At 38.8% G+C, this 22,340-nt stretch overlaps 1 protein-coding gene across 3 annotated transcripts in view; it reads right to left on the bottom strand.

Moving 5' to 3' along the window:
- The window catches only part of itch (itchy E3 ubiquitin protein ligase), a 62,684-nt gene that overhangs the window by 24,890 nt on the left and 15,454 nt on the right, over positions 1 to 22,340 (bottom strand). For 2 of the 3 annotated variants that reach the window (XM_008110004.3, XM_008110005.3), the window contains exons 2-4: positions 3,461 to 3,553; positions 2,924 to 3,065; positions 1,560 to 1,684 (exon numbers count right to left, since the gene is read on the bottom strand). In XM_008110004.3, the coding sequence (XP_008108211.2) occupies positions 1,560 to 1,684; positions 2,924 to 3,065; positions 3,461 to 3,530 (337 nt within the window). In that variant the 5' untranslated portion in view covers positions 3,531 to 3,553. Of the gene's footprint in view, positions 1 to 1,559; positions 1,685 to 2,923; positions 3,066 to 3,460; positions 3,554 to 22,340 lie in introns of those variants that run through there. The other variant, XM_008110006.2, reaches the window with a different exon arrangement.

The raw sequence follows: 22,340 nt of genomic DNA, 5'->3' as shown, positions 1-22,340 counted from the left end.
ACCAATTCTAAGTCTAAATCTCTTGCAAGTTATTCTGGTTTAGGATGCAATTTGACAGCTAATAGTAAACCATTCTTCCCCTGTCCCAAATTTACAATAAGGTTTCCATCTAAACCACATCTCTTCCCCCTTTTCTTCTCGCTATATTAACAGAAAGGTAGGGATCATATACATAAGACATGCCCCTAAGCATTACTGTGCTTCTCAAAGGCGTTAAAATTAATTAGACAGACACTACAGAAAGTGATGAGTTGCTATTTGAGAAACCATTAACAGTGGAAATTTAGTGCTATATGAGGCTTATCAGCAAATTTCAATCTTCAGAAGTAAATATAAACTGTATTTTTTGTTTGCTCACATAAATGTCTGTATTTCCCAACCACAGCGAAGGGAAGAAGTAAAAAATAAAAATTAATTTTTGTTCTGTGTTCTACTTATGGTGCTATTGGTAATTCTAATATTAAAAAAGGAGTCCTTGTGAACTTCGTTTTCTGAATCTCCCATTTTAACCATAGCATTTTAACCAGCAATATCTCACAGAATCCTCTCCCATTTCCCTGCCCGTTTTAAATATCAGAAATCTTGGTACAATGGCTTAATGCTCTCCTGTTTCTCCGCCTTTTTTCCAGCTTCAGTAAAGTTAGCAATATTGCAGCAATTTGTCTCCTTTACTTAAATGCATTGTACCTGTGTCACCTTGTTCTTTATCTAAAACCTCAAGGTGCATGGGACTGCCAGCATTTCCACAACTATCTCAAATGAGTAAAGCAGAATAGGACTGTGTATCTTTAATCTTACCACTCTCTATCATGGTCCCAATAAAAGTCTCTAAAGCCAAGGTGGTTCTTTCCATCAGGACAAAAGATCCCAATATCACTTACAGAAGTTGAGTTTCCAATACAAGCAGTTTTTGGAGACAGACATTTTCAATGAGATTGTGAAACTGAGGAATAGAGTTAAGCCACCCTACTGTTGTACAAAATGTGTGCATTTAAAAAAAATTACTGTACAACAAATGATATATTACAATCTTGTGTAATTTGCCTCTAAGTGTATATATAAAGTATTTTATGTGAAAAGTTGCATAATCAAAGCTTTAACAAAAACCTTACTGAGAAAAATTAAGAAAAAACTTTACAGTCCTTCTTTTTTTGTTATATTGACACTGTAACATTTTTGGTTACATTTTCTGGTCTTTCTATTTCTGTCGTCATTATAACAATCTTGTAAATAATTTGTTTAGTACAACATGGTTTTCATTTGTAGATGATAGAATTCAACTCTTCTCTTTTTAGGGCATAATCATAATTTTGCTTGAATGAAATTAAAGTTTTTTTTAAAAATGAACATGCTAAACTATTTATATGCTAAATTACAAAGAAAACATTGCACATACTACAACTATTTCTGTAGTGATTTAATATCTGTATGTAGAGAAAAGAGTCAAATGTCAAACTCTTAGTATAGTGATCTTTAAAGCAGATTATTTTAAATAGGGATACATGCAAGCAATTGTCCACATCATGTTTCATTTCAGATGTCTGTTTGCAAATACTCACGTTTCATATTGTTTGCTTTCAGTGTCTCATTAATATCTAGTGTGGCACTCCCCAATAAGACATCAGATTTCAATGTCTGGTGACTCCATACACGAAAAATTAGTTTGCTGATAGGAGAGACAATTCTAAACAAACAAAGAGTAAAGAACACTTCAGAAATATTTTTTTCAATACTGAGTGATATTTCATTTTCAAGGTTACAAAGCTGACATGTATCCCACCTTGGACTATATATTTTTATTATTTTGTACCCTGGAAATATTCCAGATAGCCTGTAACAACTCTATTTCAAAACATTTGACTGACACTTTGAAGCTCTGAAGGCCGGGCATGTGTTCAGTTTTGAGAATGTTTAGAAAAAAAAGAAAAAAAAGGAATATGGTTCCTAAACACATGTATTCTCCAAACTACACATTATTATTTATTACAGTAGAGTCTCGCTTATCCAACCTTCGCTTATCCAACGTTCTGTATTATCCAACAGAGCTTGCCTCCTGCCTGGATCCACAGATGTTTCTCTAGGCAGCAACGTGCAGCAGGCTAATATGTCCAACAACAACACAAGTACAGCCACGCTCCGAAACAAGTGGAAGACTTGTTGTAAAACATGATGTTTTGGTGTTCAATTTGTAATATCATAACGTATGTAATTTGATGTTCAATAGGCTTTTCCTTAATCCCTCCTTATTATCCAACATTTTTGCTTATCCAACGCTCTGCCGTTTATGGCCTGTTTATGTTGGATAAGTGAGACTCTACTTCTGAAATCTGGTATTTTCGCAGGCCTACATTCAATCTTCCTTCCCCACCGAAGATCCCTTTGCCATACACCCCCCAAAACTCTGTTATCTATATGATTAGTTTTTTTCACTCCCTGAGATATGAAAAAGTTGATTCTGAAGATACAGTACACCCTTGTGGTCTTTCCCTTCACACAATGGCTTCTGATATTTCCCCTCCAAAAATCATTCACAAGGACCAAGGGACTTTAGTATCACAACTGGTGTAGTGTTAGGCACTGCCACTGCTAACAAAAATATCTATCCATGTGCCCTAGCTTATACAGCTATTTCACACTTGCATCATAATAACTCCTGAAACAACTTCTAAAACATTTTGATCAGAGTTATACAATTGGGGAAAATCTGTTTAAACAGGTGTCACCACTTTAAGAAACTGATTTTTCTAATGGTAGATCTTGGCAACAGTTCAAAGCAAAACTTCACTAAGAGAAAATGAGTGCACGAAAATGCACAAATTATGAACACTACTTTCTTCCAATCTCTATCTTATGGCACTGACTTATGTCATTACTATAGTTATTTGAAATGTAAAAACAAAGTGAAGAAGTTTTCCAAACCTACACTGTAAGATGTTGCTTCCATTTTGGACTATTAGTATTGTTGCATTTTTCTGTCTTCTTAGACTGTCCATCAACAGTGACTTCTACATAAGGGCTGGGTCCAAACCATTTGTTTTTGTTTTCTTTCAATTTTGCAGAAATAACTATTAAAAATAAGAGAAGGAACAAATGTTTTATTTTCCTTTCGAAATCTGAAATTATATAAAATATAGGAATGCAGAAGCATGACTGAATTTAATTCTTGCACACAGGTAGAAAGAGGTAAGAGTCCTTTTATTCAGATGTTGGCGACTACACTGGACGTTTCCCTTCCATGAAAATGGGCAGCTTCATTTCTGATAGTGTTTGGTGGATCTTCAATGTACTTACAAATGCATGAAAGTATAAATAAACAGTGGGTATTTGCAATTTCCTCTGCAGTAAAAAAAGAGGGCACCCACAGACTTGCCCTATTAATTTATTTGCTTTATTTTTATTCCTCCTTTCTCCTGATATAGTGACTCAAGGCAATTAACAAATAAATGTCCTAGATACCTACCAGTGATTTGAAGCTGTGATTTCATAGTTAATCCACTGAAAGATTCTGATCTTGATCCATTACCAGCCATACCACAGAAAGGAGTACATGAACCTAAATAAAATAACAAAAATGTAATTTTCTTAGTAAAGGACCAGACCATTAAGACCAGATGGTACATGCCTCCATGAGACATAACTGTGCACATTAGGCCACCCAGGAACACAAATTAAATGGGAAAACCTATGGAACTGGAGAAATGTGGATCATGAAAAGATAACTGGCCATGTACATCTTGATAAAGAAAATTACAACAGCTAAATCAAAATATATGTCAAAGGTAGATGTCTCCATCACCACACCAAAAGGAGGTCCTGCCTGCAGAAGTCTAAGCAGCAAATGGGAGAGGATGACAGTTTTGCTTTCAAACTTGCACAGGGATATGCCTATTCATTTTTCACTAATAGAAAGCAATCATAGACAGTAATTTGACCAGGGTGAAGAAAAATAAGAAAATTATAAAGTAGCCAACAGAGAAACAAACCTAAGGGGGAAAGTCAACAATGCATTTACAAAATACCCAGCAAAATTACTGTTAACATACAGCAGATTGGAATGTTAGGTTTCTATGGCTTGACATCAGGTGCACTGAACAACTGTGGGTGACTGAGAAAAGACTTCAAGGATGTCACCATAATCACCCTTTTCAAAAAAGGAGATAGAACAGACTGTGGAAACTATCAGGGTATCTCCCTTCTAACATCCACTGGGAAAATCCTTGCAGGAATCCTTGCAAACCACATTCTACATGTCTTAGAAGACACCCTCCAAGAATCCTAGCATGGCTTCCATTCCTCCAGAAGAACAGTGGATATGATCTTCACTGCACAACAGCTCCAAGAAAAATGCAGAGAACAAAATCAACCTCTGTACATGGCATTCATTGACCTTGCAAAAGGCATTCGACACAGTGAATTCCAGTGCTCTCTGGACCATCCTCCAAAAAATCAGGTGCCCTGACAAATTTGTGAACATCCTGCGGCTCCTCCACAATGGCATGATGTTAACAGTCTTGGACAGCAATGGCTCCCAAAGTGGCTGATTCCATTCAAGATGGAATCAGGTGCCAAAACAGGGATGTGTTATTGCCCCAACCTTATTTTCCATCTTCATCACTATGATACTTCATCTTGTTGATGGGAAACTTCCCACCGGAATGGAAATCATCTACCGAACAGATGGCAATTTAAACTCAGCAGATGGAAGGCCAAAACCAAGGTCACAACAACATCTGTTATAGAACTCCAATATGCCAATAACAACGTAGTCTGTGCGCACTCAGAAGAAGATCTACACGCCACTCTAAACACCTTTGCAGAAGCATACGAGAAGCTCGACCTGTCACTGAACATCAAGAAAACCAAAGTACTCTTCCAGCAATCATCAGCCAATCCCTCTGCAATGCCAGGAGTACAGCTTAATAGTGTACCATTAGAAAATGTTGACCATTTCCACTATCTTGGCAGCCACCTCTCCACAAAAGTTAACATTGACGCTGAAATACAACACCGCCTGAGTTTTACGAGTGCAGAATTTCTCCAAATGAAGCAGAGAGTGTTTGAGGATCGGGACATCTGTAGGGATACCAAGTTGCTTGTTTATAAAGTAATTGTCCTCCCAACCCTGTTATATGCTTGTAAAACGTGGAGTGTCTAGAGATGTCATACTCAAAAGATTCCATCAGCATTGTGTCTGAAAAATTCTGCAAATCTCTTGGGAACACAGGCGGACAAATGTTCGTGTGCTGGAAGAAGCAAAAACCACCAGCATTGAAGTGATGCTCCTACGCCATCAACTCTGCTGGACTGGCCATGTTGTCTGAATGCTTGATCACCGTCTCCCAAAGCAGTTACTATACTCCCAACTCAAGAACAGGAAATGTAAAGTTGGTGGACAGGAAAAGAGATTTAAAGATGGGCTCAAAGCCAACCTTAAAACCTGTGGCATAGACACCGAGAACTGGGAAGCCCTGGCCCTTGAGCACCCTAGCCCCACAACATCCACTGCCAAGACACTACACCTGGAGGACCATCATCCTCGAGCTACGAGGGATCATCTAAGTAAAGTAAGTACTTCACACCAATCTCTCTTTTGACTTGCTGCATCCCATCAACCTCCCATTAGCTAGTTATCTGATTAAGTGCCTTTTTTAAATATGCAAAAAACAGCCCTTAATTTTCTGGGATTGCATCAATTTATTGAACTGGTCATAAAGCAATCTGCATAGTCTACAGACAAGAAGCTAGATAACTCACATATATAAACCTAAATAGAATTGAAGATATGATAGAATTATTTAATAAAGCACAAATAAATTTAGATTCGCCACAAGTTCATATCCACACTTCACACAGATTGTTCAATGGCAAATTTTTGGAACACTGTGCTGACAAGTCACCTTTTACACAATCTGCCCAGGCCACCACACTTCATTTTAAGTTAATTCTGTGCTTTCCATAAGATTTGAAAAGCCTCAATGTGTCTTGGAAACTGATGTTCAAACTCTACAATCATAAATTGGAGACTCGGGGTTTCATATAAAACATTTACTGTATCCCACCAAATATAGAAGTAATCATTATTCCCCATTTTCAAGTTTAAAAGAATAAATTACAATTTAATAAACAAACCTCATACCGGACTATGATATTTCAAAAACTATAAAACTGTAATCAAAAATGATTCAGCATTTTCAAGACAAACAGAAGTATTAATTATTGAAACCATTTGTCAGTGATGTCTTTTTCCTGAAAACATTTAACTATGCATTTTAACTTGTTTTACAACTAAGAAGCTCCTATCATTCGTGATGCGCTACTTTCCCCTCTGGAAGTGGCAGAAATTATGTAATTTACAAATAGAAAACGAGTGAAGCACAGTCATAGCAACTATGTGCAATTCAAGATTCTTTTCTTCTTATGTATCTATGCCAAGGCACTTAAAATAGGGATCACACATACTTTTTTCCTTGAAAACAGAAAGAGTTCTGCATACACATAAAATGGACAGGGTATCTGAAACCTCCCTGTTTATTCTAAAAGTGGCATTTCATCCAGTATTTAAGTTAAGCATTAGGACAATCATAGAATCAGAATCAAATGTTGTAATACACCCATTTACTTTTACAGTAATGCATTGTTTATCATAATCTAGAATCAATACAATCAAAGATTTTATGATAAGCTTTATATAAAGTTCATGTTGATTTTCTTCAAAAAATTATTTGGTGTACAGTACTCCATTAGACAAAACATATTTGAAATATGATCTCCAGTACCTCTTCTTTCCTGAACCCAGCCTGGATGTATAACAGGAATTGCTACGTATATAGTAAAAATCTTCGTTGTAAAATCTTGATAATCATTTTGCTTGCATGGGAGATTAATGCAATGGTTGGGTGGTTGCATTAGTCAAATCAAATGTCAATATCTGTTTATAATCTGAGAACACTAGTCTTATATAATTTTCAGCAGAAAGAAATAAAACTTGTAAAAAACAGAAATTACTTTTCAAAAATGAAAAATGGCATTCAAATCTTGTGGTTTCATCTTCCTTGAATGCAATAGCCATGGAAAACAAATTATCAGTCTTAAATTGAGAGATTAAGTTGAAGTTAAACAATAGTTTTCTAGCCAAATAGGTAAGCACAACAGATTAAAGGATGTTAAACTATTTTTAAATGTACTGTGCTATGTAAATTAGAATACACATCGGGTATTCTCTTTAAAGATAGAGATGGAGGACGACAATCACATTAGCGATACAGAACGGAGGCTTTCATGTCTCCACCGCCTAGTTTGCTCCTGCATAATTCTGAGAAATGTAATTTTGGGAAACCATGGGCTTCTCTTGTTGAAAATTCCTAAGGCCCTGCCCTAAACTACATTTCCCAGAATTCTGCAGCAGCAAACTGGGTCATAGGGAGATGAAAGCCTCTATTCGTTAACACAAATGTGATCTCATCTGGAGACTGTCTGGCACTTTCCAAACTTCCTTTGATGTTTAATATATAGGTTTCATTTTATACTGAAGTCCAAAGGATAGGGAGGAATTGAAAAAGAAAGTGGCCAGACAACAAGTTCCAGTTGGAGAAAATTCAAATATATTGGTTCTAAGTGCATTTGTGTATGCTGCCAGCTCCTCCTACAAATGATAATACCTATGGTATCTAGAAACTTCCTGGCAGTGCTACACCTTGTCAACCTGTAGCTTATTGGTCCCCTAGCCAATCAGGATCTGGAGGTCAATTAAAAAACTTTATTCCAACAAATTATAGTTTGAAATTAACGCAAACCAAGAATTCAGGATTGTATATTATACAAACCTTTCTACGACTGATACATGCCTCCTTTCTATAGTTGCCTCTACTTGCAAAAAGTTCAGGTAGCATACACTAAAATGTTTACTTGTCATTTATATACCTGGTCTTTCAGCAATTCTGTCTTACTGGTAGGTAAGAATATATCTAGTGCAACATTTTAAAGCAGATAACTTTAAAAAAATATTTATTGAAGTTTTACAGTAGATAAAATAAACAATAAGAATTTAAAATCATGAAAGATTATAGGAGAGGAGCAAAAAAGAGAGGGGATAATTGAGGGGGGGACGGGTAGTAGGGGAGGGAAGAAGGGAGGACAAAAGCGAGAAAGTAGGGTGTGCACCAAGCTGATGAAAATAGAAAATAGAGTAGAAGTAAAAGTAGTGAGAAAGTCTGATTTTATTTGTTGTTGACTTCCCGGGACTCTTCTGTGAGGTTCTAATCCCTTTCCTTCATCTGTCTCTTAACTTTTCTGCTCCTGTCTTCTTCCTGTGTTCCTGAATCCTTGGGTCTAATCTTCACCGTTTTCTTTGTTAGATTTTTAATTTGCCTCTCTTTATTATTACCCAATTTCCCTCTTGTTTATACTTAATTTGTTTGTGTGTGTATATTTATTTTGGTATCTTGTAGGTTTTTTTTTAAAGATATTCTGTTACTCAAAGCAGATAACTTTTTTTTACAACCATTGTTTTTACCTATTACAGTTAAACTAGCAGATGTCAGATTAATATACATATTATTCATATTTTCTGGTAAAAAAATAAGATAGCAAGTTTGTAGCTACAGAAGTGCACAAAGGCCTAGCACATATTTGATGCTAAAGTATGATTTAGTGTTACAGGAACAAGTCCCAATAAACTTTGGGCACCCTCTCAGACATTATTTTGGTAAATCTGTGGGGAGTAGAAAAGTTTCCCTGCTTTTAATATTCACAACTTGCCATAATATGCAAAACTGGACAAACTGTGCTCAATGTTACCTATGGTGTGTTGAAATATATCAACTTCAAGACTTTTAAAAATCAATTTAACTAGTTTTAACTGGCCGTTGTTGCAATTAATCACAGTTTAGGATCCAACACTGTACTATTTAATTGTTTAACTTTTTAAACTTTGTACTTTTTAAACTTTGACTAAAGTGTGGGACTGTTAGCTACCTCAAGTCCCCATGGGGAAAAGGCAAGGTATAAATATAGTTAATATATAAATAATATAGATGACATTAAACTACAATTAATATCAACACTGCTGCCCTATTATGTGGCCAAAAATTATTTAGGCATTTTAAGATCCTCCAGTATGATTCACGCTCCAGAATCACATGGAAGGACCTAAATATGTCTAAAATAGCATTTTCTCTGGGTTTGTTTTTTAAAAAAAAAAAAAAAAAAACCCTAGTGGGCCTATATTCATGGTTTTCTTACTTTCAGCAGCATCCTGCCCTTAACTCCTGCAAAAATTGAGAGCTGACTCTACATCTTACAAACTTTTGCTAGCTACTAGCTTGGACTGTACATTCACAGAAATGTCTTCCCTAAAAAGAAATCTTGCCTGGATTACTGTGCTGTAATGCAGTGTTCATTAACATTCCAAATAATGAAGAGGTAAACAATTAGCACAAACAGCCTGGGGGTGGCGGCTTTAAACTCATGGGGAAAGGGGTCTGAAGAGGTAGTTCATTGCCTCAATGTCCTTTGCTTAGGTTATATATGCATGTGTGTTTGAGGTACTATTTGGTAAGAAACGTAAATCAAACATTTGTCACAACTAGAGGAATTAAATTAATGGGGGTCTGTTATTCATTACTAACTGTGATGACCCATGGGCCTTGTAGTCCTGCTCATGACATTGTGATGCCTGATGAAGAAGAAAACTTGGGTTTTTTACCTTCCCAGTCAGAACTGGATTCTTCCCAGACAGATTCTTCCCAGCCAGATCTGGGAACCTTGCACCTGCAAGAGGGTTATGTTCCAGAAGTATGTCAAACAAACACTGAGGCTACTTCTCCTGTGTTTTCTCGCCATGAGTTTTGTAAACAACAGAGAGGTTTGGAAGCGGCCTCGCGCAGGAGTGCTAGAATAATTGCTAAGAATTCAGCCAATTAAGCCTGCTTTCCATGAGAATCTTTAAGGAGTCAAACATCTGGTCTCAGAGATTAGCTTTCGTTTCTGGTTCCCAGAGAACTGCTCTCGGCGGGAAAGTTAGACTCTATATAGGTGTTTTACCCGCGGAGTAACTTTGCGGAGTCAATTCGTCAGCCTCCGGAGCGAGTTGTGTCTGGACAGCGCGCTCCGTTTCAAGCCTCGTTCCTGCTCAAGCCTTGTCCTTGTTTCCAGCCTTCGCTCCTGTTTCCCAGCCTTTGTTTACCTACGGACCTTGCCTTGTTTCCCAGGACTAAACCTTGCCTTGTTTCACGGATTTTACCAAGTTATTCCACGGACCTTGTTCTTGTTCCTCGTTACCTTGTTCCACGATTCAAGCCTTGTTTCAAGTATCAAGTTATTTCCTAGCCTTGCTCAAGTTCATGGACTAAAGGACCTTGTCATCTCCCCTCACTTTGCCTGGCAAAGTGAGTGTTTCGGTTATTGGATTACAACTTTGGACCTTAATATTTCATATTGGACATTGTTTCCTTGGACTAATTTTGACCTTTCCTGAAAGGTCTGCTTCTGGACTAACTTTTACATTTGCTTTTATTAACTTTATATATTTCCTTAATAAAGATATTAGATAGAATCTGGTCTCTGCGTATGGTTATTGGTGCTCTGTAGCCTGGGTCGTGACACTAACATAGGTTATGGTTAGTTCAGCAGTTTATGTCAGCTAGGCTTGATGCTGGACTTAGTAGAGAAAGCTGTTAACACCAATCCTACAGCACGTACCTGCTACTGACCCAAAGCATAGAACAAAACTCTACTTTTCATAATTCCAACAGAATAACCAAATAAAATTTTGCTGTTACGGACATTTATTCCTAGTACTTTCTCATTTTTATTTATTTGTTTATTTAATATGTCATCTTTCTTCCAAAATTAGATTTACCACAAAAATGGAATTCAAATACTACTTGTTGTATCACATATTCAGTGACAAGTGTCCAATTTCTAACAAAATCGTGTAATCTTGTTTTCTGATCTCACTCTCAACTCTTGTAGAATTGTAGAATTCTAACTTTTCAAACTGCAGTTTTATGGGTTTCTGTTTATTAAATCACAATTTCATGTCCTGAGTTCTCAATGTTATGTAACCAAAAATTGGCTCTAAAAACAAGAGGCATGAGAATTGTTGACAGACCTCATGTTTTACAGAAAGCAAAAAAAACCCCCAAAAAACAAAAAAAAAAACAAACAAACAAAAAGCCTTTGGGAAACCCTCAAAAGCCCAATGAAGACTGAACGTATTCCGGGGTCACGGAATTTGGAGACATTTAAAAAAACAGCGAGAGAGATAGAAAGGGTGTGAAATGTACTATCCTGAAATACATAGGGTTTTTTTTTTTGAGGAATCTAAAATGATGTGCTTCACTTTCCAATGGTTAAATATGTATTGGAGAAACCTATGCTCACAACCTGAAAGTAAAATTTCTCGTACGAGTATGCCAATGATAACATTATAAGAGCAAACAGTTCTGTTACAAAAAATATTTGTACTTGACTGGATAGGAATGAAGCATAACTGTATCAGCAAGACATTAACTATGTAATCCTGTCTGTTTTAAACTGAGAATGACTGTATTTACTTTAAAAATCATGCATAGGATTGACACCAAATGAAATAATTAAACCCAATAAAGCACTAACTGATTAGGAAAGTGAGGCCCTTCCTGAAAAGTTCTATAAAAGTAAATAATTTTGGAAATCTGTAAACTGTGCTAATCTCCTAGCAGCAAGAATGGGCCCAAGTTAACAATTAAGGTGTTGCATTACCTGGGTTGCTGCAATACTCTTGTTGACTTTTTCTTTCATTTTTAAAGCAGGTATTTTCAGAGATGTGACATTTTTTGAGTAAACTGAATATTACTGGAAAATCCAAGGGTGCAAGTATAACTACATTTTCCCCCATCATCATAACTTGAACAACATAATCTTGTTTTAAAAGTTCACTTTCTAGTTGTAATGAAGGAAAACAAATTTCCACTATCCTCAATTATACACTGAAGTTATGATATTATTTGCATTTCAAAAGTGGGAGGATTCAGGAATCTTAAATGTTTATTTACATTCCCATCTTGCCATAATCAGTTATACACCAGCTTAAGTAGGATCAAATTCTGCAATTTCTTACCTACAGATGGAGCCCTGTGCAATATTGTTCAAAAGGGCTTCACGTGGATACAACAATTTCTACTTTGTTATTTTTCTGGTCCCTGACTGGTATATTAGAGTTCAAATCCAACACTCACAACTACAGTACACTAACACCAGTGTTCTTATTACATAACAAGAAGTCAAGAAACAACTTTTGCTAATTTAAAGCCATTGTTATTTTGGTAGCCTAAACATAATATGCATGTAATATGGACGAGTTACTGTTTTTTCTAAAGTGGAAAGCTGATAATGTATTTTAATTGTTATTGTTGTATATTGTTGTATTATTGTTGTATATTGTATATTGTTGTATTCTAGTTGCTCCTGACTTATGGAAATCTTAAGATGAATCTATCATGAGGTTTTCTTGAAAAGATTTATTCAAAGTGGGTTTGCCTTTGGTCTCCTCTAAGGATGAGCGAGTGTGATTTGCCTAAGATCATCCAGTGGGTTTGTATGGCTGAGCAGAGGTCTGAACCTTGATCTCTAAAGTCATAGTCCAATGCTCAAACTACTATCCTGTACTACATTGGCTCTCACAATTTAGGCAGAGAGCTAAAGTATGTATTATTATCAAGTTCTCAGGGCTGCTATACAGTACACAAATTGGTAGTTTCTGGATGTTGTATCTCTAGGCTGCGAAGGCACCTCAAAACCACACTGGAGCCTCAGAATATAAGCAAGCAAGCTGTTTATTGAAGACTATATGCAGGCAATAGCAAATCAAAGTTCAAAGTCAATAAAATGGGTTTAAATCCATAAGAACAAAGTACTGGAAAATCTTGAAGCAAGAGTCTATAAAAGTCATGCAAAGAACACAGCCCAAACAGGATATCAAAGTTAGTCCCCATAAAAGTATCAAGATTATTCCAAGCAAGATATCAAGGATTAATCGAAGGTACAGAGCCAAACTGGAACATAGGAGATCAAACTGGAACACAGGAGTCAACACTCCAAGGTTAGTCCAAGGTACAAGGTCAATGCTGGAACACAAGGCAAGGGTCTTGGCTGGAGCAGAGATCCAAACTGCACAATTACTGGAACATCAACTGGATACACCAAAATCCTCAGAAGCAAGGACAAGACCGGAACAAGAATCAAGGTACAAAGCTGCAGGAATCAACATGAAATTTGAGGGAATATGGAGCACGAAGCAGAGATCTCTCTCTCTTGATGAGCAAAGTTATCGCATTCCTCAAAGGAGTCTGAACCTCTGAATTTCTCAGAGAAAGCAGCCCTCCTTGAGGGAAACTCAAGGTCTCTTCCTGTGAGAAGCCTGCTCATTATTCTGTTTCAATAGCAATGGTTTACTGCGTCTGAAACACTCCCTTTCTCTCCTCTGCTGAGTTATCACTTTTCTTCTGTCAAGCTCATTAGTCATCACTTCCAGAATCCAAACTAGAATGTCCATCTGGCACAATATGGTCCAACCTTGACTCCTTTGAGGAATGCTGTTCAAGCTGTCTGCTTGAAACCATTATGTCGCTGGGACAAACTTTGGCTGCATAGGAACAGGAATCTCAGGCCCAAACTCAAAGTCCTCTGACAAGTCAGGTGCAGGGACAATCACAGGCTGAACAGGCCCAACCTCAGGCTCACCTAACAGCTCAGATAGAGGCTGGGCTACAATACTGGACAGGTATCTGCAAGCTATCTCCCTATTTAAATGGCAGAAAGGCAGAGTCCCAATTCAGAGGGGATCTCCAACCTCACAAATATCCTTCCAGATGTCAGGGAACCTGATTCTGATAAGGGCCAAATGGAGGTACTCCATGGTACATCAGAAGCAAGTCAGGAGAGGCCCCTTGAAATCTATTAAGATTGCTCTGTTTAATAAAATTAAAGCTAATTAGTATCTCTGTGTAACCAGTGCAAACCACACAATTGGCTTTAATTTTGTACACAATATTATTTACAATATTACTGTACTTCTGGGGTACTTTTCTTAAGCACATGGTCTAAGTGGGTAGGGCTTCCTGTGAAACAAAAAAGAGTTGTTACATACAAATAAAAGCTTTGTCAACAAGCCAAAGACAACAGGAGTTCTGCAGTGGAATTTGAGAACCCATCATGGTGTCACACACCAAGGCAGCGGAGCACCAAGAACCAGACACGGAGGCCAATAAAACTATCTAATATCTTTATTAAGGAAATATATAAGAAGGATAAAAGCAAGTAGAGAATATAGTCCAGAAACAGACCTTTCAAATGAGGTCTAAAATAGTCCAGGAATAGTTTGTCCAATAAATGATATTAGAGTTCAAAGATAAAATCCAATACCGAAACACGCACTATTGCCAGGCAATAGTGAGGGGAATTGTCCAAAGTCTTTCAAGGCACAAGGTTAAATCCACAAGGAAGCTGGGAACAAGGCTTGAATCTAGGAAACAAGGTCCGTGGTTCAAAACGAGGCACGGTAGTCTAAAAACTTGATTCTAAGAACAAAATCCGTGGCTAAGGACAAAGCAAGGCAATTCTTGGAGACTTGAACAGGCGAGGCAAGGAAACTGGATTGCGGACTTAGCGAAGTCCACACTAGGCTGGAAACATGGAATTCACTCCCGAAGCTGAGCTGTTGTCTCCGCAAAGAATCAACAGAGCCCGATACTTTTATCTGGGTCTCATTTCCCGCCAAACGGCCGTCCAGCGTTCTCTTTCCCTAGAGAACAGGGAACGAAACCCAACCTGCAGGTGTGAGACTCACTGGATTTTCCCAGGGGAAACATGGCTAATCAGTCTCTTGCTTGGCAGCAATTCGGGCACTCCTCCGAATTTTCTCTCTCACTCCCCTATCTGCCGAGAAGGATTGCTTTCTAGCGAAGGGAGGTGAGCGTTGATCAAGGTCAGTTTTAATTGGTTCTTGGACAAGAACCTCAGGCATCTGGAAAGACTCTGCCTCTGGCTGTGAAAACCCCATGTTTTCATCCTCATCTGTCACGGTGACACTAGGCACAGGACTACAAAACCCATGAGGCATCACACATGGGCAGAAGAAATACCAGCAAGGAAGTAACCCAAAAGAATAACCCACTCTACGTAACAGTTCCATTATAGTTTGCTTTGATCCAACCATGCCTGGAATAATGTGTACTATTCTGGGAATCACAACTCATGGGGAAAACATAAGTATACTGACAATCTGGAGCATATCACAAGAAGGGCGACTAAGGTGGTAAAAGTTTGGAAACCAAGACCTATTGTGATGCCTCATGGGCCTTGTAGTCCTGTTCCTAGTACTATCGTGGCAGATGAAGACGAAAACATGGGGTTTTTGCCGGTTCAACAAGAGCCGGAGTCCCTTCACCTGCCGGATGTTGATGTTTGCCCTCAAGAATTCAGTAAAACAGGCCTTGGGCATTACTCCCCTCCGTTTCCCAGGAAGGAATCTTACTCTAGAGACAGAGGAGTTAGAGAAGCAAATCGGAGGAGTTTACGGATCGCTGCCAAACAACAGGCTGATTAGGCCTGCTTCCCTTGGGAAATTCTAAGGAGTCATGCATCTGGACAGAGTTGGGTTTCGCTTCTCGTTCTCTAGGGAAAGAGATTGTTGGTGGGAAAACGAGACCCAATATAGGTGTTTGGCGCGGGAGATTCTTTGCGGAGTCAACAGATCAGCTTCAGGAGTGAGATCGTGTGTGGACTTCGTAACCCCAGTTCCTTGCCTCCCGGATCACGTATTCAAGTTTATGCATCGCCTTGCTTTCGACCACGGACCTTGTTCCAGGATCCACGGATTACCTTGTTTCTAGTCACGGACCTAGTCAAGAACCAAGTTTATTTCCAGCCTTGTTGTCAAGCTTCATTGGACTTCTAAGACTCTGACATTTCCCCACACTATTGCTTGGCAAAAGTGTGTGTTTCGGTCAAGTGGATTAAAAACTTTGAACTCTAATATCATTTATTGGACAATCATTTTTGGACTAAATTTGACCTCATTTGAAAGGTCTGCTTCTGAACTATATTCTTCACTTGTTTTTATTGCTTTTATATATTTCCTTAATAAAGATATTAGATAGAGACTGGCCTCCGTGTATGGTTCTTGGTGCCCAGCTGACAGAGGTCTGACACCTATGTGGAACAGTTACCGTGTTTCCCCGAAAATAAGACAGTGTCTTATATTAATTTTTGCTCCCAAAGATGCTCTAGGTCTTATATTCAGGGGATGTCTTATTTTTCCAAGAAGAATTCACATTTTTTGTTGAACAAAAAAATGAATGTTTATTATATATTGTACAGTAGTTGTCATCATAAACCAGCATAACCAGACAAACTGTGAATCCTATCAATAATTTCTTGTTACTACCAATATTTCCATGTACAATACTTTATGGTATGTACATTTACCGATCCTGCATGCTCTGGTGTTCTGTTCGGCAGGCATGCTTCCAAACAAAACCTTTGCTAGGTCTTACTTTCGGGGGAGGCCTTATATTTAGCAATTCAGCAAAACCTCTACTAGGTCTTATTTTCTGGGGATGTCTTATTTTAGGGGAAACAGGGTAAGTGAGTTGGGCACATTGGGGGGAAGAAGATAAATATGATAGTAATATTTAAATATCTATGGAGATGTCATGTAGAGCATAGAGCAAACCTGTTACCTGTTGCTCCAGAAACCAGGGCATTCACAAAGGGTCTCAAATTACAAGAAAAGAGATTCTATGTAAACTTCAGGAATACCTTCCAAGCAACATTACCTGTTTAACAGTGGAATGAATGGCCTCAGAGGCCTCAGAATGGCCTCAGAAACTCTCTTTCACTTAAGGTCTATAAACAGAAATTGGCTGGCCATCTCTTGGAAATGCTTTAGTTGTGTATTCCTATTTGATGAACAATAAACTAGATGGCTCTTGAGTCCCTTCCAACTCTATTAGTCTGTTTTCTAAGCCAGCGGTTCTCAAATTGTGCTCCGTGGTACAGTAATATTGTAAATAATTGTGCCTCCCCCCCCCCCCCCCGATATGAAGCTCACCTGCAAGGCCTTACAAACCCCACTGCATGGCAGAATGGGGTAGGACTGGACAGCCCCTGAGGTTGCGCTTGTTGTTGTTGTTGCTGCTGTTACAAATGCTGGGTGGCTAATTGTTGGAAGCTAACAACATATTAAAAACAATATGAGCCAGGGGGAATCAGAATAAAAGCATGACTATAACATTAAAAAGAATAATCAGTTTGTAATTAAGTTAAACATGAAAAATTTTTAAATGCACTCAAGCCATTCTAAAATCTTCAAACCAGCACCACATACCATTAACAGATTTACCTTCGTAAGTTTGCAAAAGTCTGGTTTTTATCTGTTAGTGGAAGCAGAACAATGATGGGGACTTCATGGCCAAAGTTTGGGAGCAACCACCAGGAGGCCCCTCTCCTTTTTCCCATGAAGCAGGCCCAAGGTGCCTCTCTATAAAGGGAGAGATAGCCCTTCAAATAACCTGAACCCGAACTTTATATCACTTTGTAGGTCAAAACCAAAACTTTGATTTGTACCTGGAAATGGGACAGGCAACAAATGGAGTTGCTGCAAGAAAAAAGTCGCAAGCTCTCTGTGGCTAGCTCCAGTTAGCACTTTGGCTGAAGCTCTTTGGGTTGTATAAACAAATGCTGTAGTTAACATAGCTTTCAATTGTAAGTCCGTTTCATGGTATGTAGGTCCATAATGACCATAAGCTTACAAGCCTGGAAACATGTCGACTTCTCTCGACAAATTCTGAGTGATAATGACTACAATCATTACTGGCATTTCATGCCATTTTCAGGAGGGTCAAATCCTTCATTGAATGATGTGAGCCACCGTGTTTCCCCGAAAATAGGACATCCCCATAAAATAAGATCTAGTAGAGATTTTGATGACTGGCCAGATATAAGACCTCTTCCTAAAGTAAGACCTAGCAGGAGGGAGCCGCCGCTGAGGAAGGAGCCCTCCCCCCTTCCCTTTCCTCTCGCTTGCACCCTCTAGCTAAGGCCGGCCACCGAGGGGCTCAAAGGTGGAGACAGACCGACCATCCGGCCCCTTCCCTCCCTCCCTCCCCAGCTCCCTGGGAGGCCCAGCCCCGCACACTCAACTCGCCCTTGCTGGATTTCTCCCAAGTTTTCATCCACTCGGCAGGGAGCGCGTCCCCATTGCCGCTGCCATCTGCCCCATCTGGCGTTGGAAGCGCCCGGATGTACGAATGGCAGGCAGGCAAGCAAGCAAGAAGGGGCCCATCGCGCCTTCCTTGGCGGAGGCGCCGTCATCGAGGAAGGCGGGGTGGGCTCCTTCTTGCTTGCTTGCTTGCCTGCCGCTCTTCCATCCGGGCGCTTCCAGCACCAGACAGGGAAAATGGCAGCGGCAACAGAGACGTGCTCCCTGCTGAGTGGCTGCTGCTATTGCTTCTGCTGCTGCTTCTTTCCTCTCCTTCCTTCTTTTCTTCCAAAGCATTGCTGCCTCTGTTGCCAATTTGGAAGAGAAGAAAAGAGAAGAAAAACAGGAGTAAGCCGGGCTCCTAAAGTCCCTCCCCTGCCCACTGCTTTGGTAGAAGATGGAAGGAGAGGGAAAGGGCGAGCTGGGTCCTAAAGTCCCTCCCTGGCCCGCTGCTTCAGTAACAGACAAGTATTGTTTTTGAAGGCTTTCATGCCTGGAATCACTGGGTTGCTGTAAGTTTTCCGGGCTGTATGGCTATGTTCCAGAAGCATTCTCTCCTGACATTTCATCCACATCTATGGCAGGCATCCTCAGAGGCTGTGAGGTCTGTTGGAAACTAGGCAAGTGGGGTTTATATATCTGTGGAATAATGTCCAGTGTAGGAGAAAGAACTCTTGCCTGTTGGGGGCAAGTGTGAATGTTTGTTAGCCACCTTGATTAGCATTGAATAGCCTTGCAGCTTCAAGGCCTGACTGCTTCCTGCCTGGGGGAACAAATATGGAACCAGACATTGAGCATCTCATTAGCCAAAAGCAGGCTCATAAGATATGTGCAGTGTGCCTAGGAATTTGTTCATAGTTTTTTTTTTTTAAACTATAGTCCAGCCCTCCAATGGTCTGAGGGACACTGAACTGGCCCCCGGTTAAAAAAGTTAGGGGATCCTTGGTTTAGACTCATATCATCCACTTCAAAGCAAATATCATCCTCTGCTTCAAATCAGATAATCTGGATTCAAAAACCTGGATTTTGTGACAGTTTATCACCCACTTCAAAACAGATAATCTGGATTCAGAAACCTGTTTTCTATGACAGTTTAGACTCATATCATCCACTTCAAAACAGATATATGGTTATGCTGTTTTGTGATGATAACTTTGTACAGTATATAATAAATGTTTTCTTTTTTTGTCCAACAATAAATGTGAATTCTTCATGAAAAAATAAGACATCCCTTGAAAATAAGACCTAGTACATCTTTGGGAGCAAAAATTAATATAAGACACTGTCTTATTTTAGGGGAAACAGGGTATTTATGAAGACAGAGCCCCTATACCAGGAGAGGGGTGTGAAAAAATAAACTAAATAAATAAAAATATAGACATAATCATAGCATGTCTTCAAAGCTTTTGCTTTAGAAATTTCACCCGCTTCAAAATATATAACTTTTCTGAATGCTTCTGATTTCTGATATTATCTTAAAAACAAAAAAGTTGTACTTGTAGCAACATTAACAAGTTAGGTTTTTTTCTTGTAAGTGCTTTTCACTGCAAGATTTTTTTTTCTTATAAGCGCTTTTAGCAATTATCTGCCTACACACATACTCTGCAGCCAACAAATGTGCTGTCATCTATCCATGAACACCAGGAAAGAATTAGGACAGATAACCACTATTGCTGGTGTACAAACAGCAGCTGTTCTCAACTGTCCTGCTACCATCAGAATGTAAACCCTGTATCTAGTAATATAGAGCTGTAATCAATAGACTGGATACACCGCCAGCATGCTAGGTTACTAGTTTGCTTTCTATCTAACTGCAAATTTACCTAAAAAATGTTCTAACTATAATTAACCTGAACAACGAATTATTTCATGCTTTAAAAAATCAAATACTATAATTCCTCTAGCCCATAAATGTAGATTTCAAATTTCCACTCTATTATTCAGTTATTGTAAAATGTAGAGATAATCATCTAGTAGGAGGAGGCTGCAATCTGTAATACTTCACTTGTTTCACGGGTTAAGTCCCTACAGGGATTGTCCTAACATGGAACAGTGAATTTCTGTCTCAAAGTTCCATTATTATGGAGCCACTGTTTTGAAGTTCTGAAAATGTATTCCTTGTTTTACCACAGTAATTTTCAATTTTCAATACTTATGAACTAGAACACCCATCATTAGAATGACTGGTGAATGGTTCAGGGAACTGAAATCCAACATCATCTGGGAACTCATGCTTGAGAACCATAGTCTAATGCCACATTCAAAAAACTAGATTTAAGACTTCTATCAAAACACCATTTTGTCTATGAGTTTCCATTAGGGGAGGGTGGCAACCTATTCTACTCCCCTCCTGTGCTATGTATGCCTCAATGATCAACTGATAATATATGTTAATTACCTCAAGTAAAACACTGCATGCATATACAGCTACAATTATACAATTATCATCTTTCAGATTTGATAATAACAACTTTAACAAAATGTTGAGATTTTCTTTCTTTTAACAACCATATTGAAAACTTGCAAACTTCAATGAAACAAACACAAAGAAAAGTTTGATTCTAAAATCTTTACAAGAGCTGGGTTTTATGTATTAGAGCAGAATAATAATTTTTATTACAAAATAAGTTAAATAAATTTCAACCAGTAGGTATTATCCTGAAGGTTCATGTTTCATAACAGTACTCTGAGCCAATTTGCCCTCCTTCCCTGCCATGGCAAATTAACTTCAGAGACAAGGAATAAGGCAAGGACAGATCTGCTTCACTCTGCTAACAAACCAATACTGGCCAGTATGTTGGCCTCCAACAAAGTACAGTACATTCTTTGGCAAAGTTTATTCAAGCTCATTCCTGCACTCCTCTTAACATTTTCAACGTGGGATAACACTATATGGAAGAAAGCTAACTGACCTCCATTCATAAATGCTTGCTACTCTATATATAGAGCAAATCACACCTCTTCAACCTCAGAGGAAGGCAAAGGCAAACTCCCTCTGAACAAATTTGCCAAGAAAATCCTGGTGATTGCTTAGCCTAAGGGCTGCCATAAGTCAGAAATGACCTGAAGACACACAACAATTTATTTTGCACCTCATTTTGCTGCTAAAAAGATGAAGGGCTCTCCAAAACCCAAACTAAAAATAAAGCATTTGTATCTTTGAGGTGACAAAGCTCAGATTTGCCCCCTCCAGGCCATGGCAAACATTTTTGGGCAGTGAGGAAAGGCAAGTAAGAAATAAAATAACAACAACATTTGTCATGATGGAGAGCCTAAGAAATAACAGAAAGAAAAAGAGAGCAATAACAAAAATAGAGATTACTCCTATGTTCCATCAATATTTTCACATGCCTTATTTTTTCTAGTTCTGTAATCTTCCATGTATGTATTTTTAAACTTACATGCTGAGAATTGTCAGACATTGTATTGTTGCAATTATGTGCCTTCAATTTGTTCATGACTAATGGCAATCCTAAGGCAAATCTATCATGGGGGTTTCTTGGTAAAATTTATTCAAAGGGAATTTTGCCCTCACCTGGGGCTGAGAAAGTATAGCTTGCCCAAGGTCATCCAGTGGGTTTCAACAGCTGAGCATATTCTAGATATAAATCACTTACAGGATAATAACAGTACATCATGCTTAACCAACAATGATCTCTTGCAAATACAGAGTTATACAATTGAAATGCAGGTCTGTATAGATGTTTTATGTATTTTTCCCAAACTACAACCTGACGTTGTCAGAACTACAGTGGTGCAGATCAGTGTTACACAAACCACTACATTCACAGGGTAGGTAATAAAGGTTTTCCCCTGACGTTAAGTCCAGTCATGTCTGACTCTGGGGGTCGGTGCTCATCTCCATTTCTAAGCCGAAGAGCCGGTGTTGTCCGTAGACACCTCCAAGTTCATGTGGCCAGCATGTCTGCATGGAGCGCCGTCACTTTCCCGCCGGAGTGGTGCCTATTGATCTACTCACATTTGCATGATTTCAAACTGCTAGGTTGGCAGAACTGGAGCTAACAGCGGGCGCTCAATCCGCTCCCAGGATTTGAACCTGCAACCTTTCGGTCTGCAAGTTCAGCAGCTCAGTGCTTTA

Source organism: Anolis carolinensis, chromosome 4, assembly GCF_035594765.1.
Source record: "Anolis carolinensis isolate JA03-04 chromosome 4, rAnoCar3.1.pri, whole genome shotgun sequence".
Taxonomy (NCBI): domain Eukaryota; kingdom Metazoa; phylum Chordata; class Lepidosauria; order Squamata; family Dactyloidae; genus Anolis; species Anolis carolinensis.
This window is presented reverse-complemented; position numbering and strand designations above follow the sequence as displayed.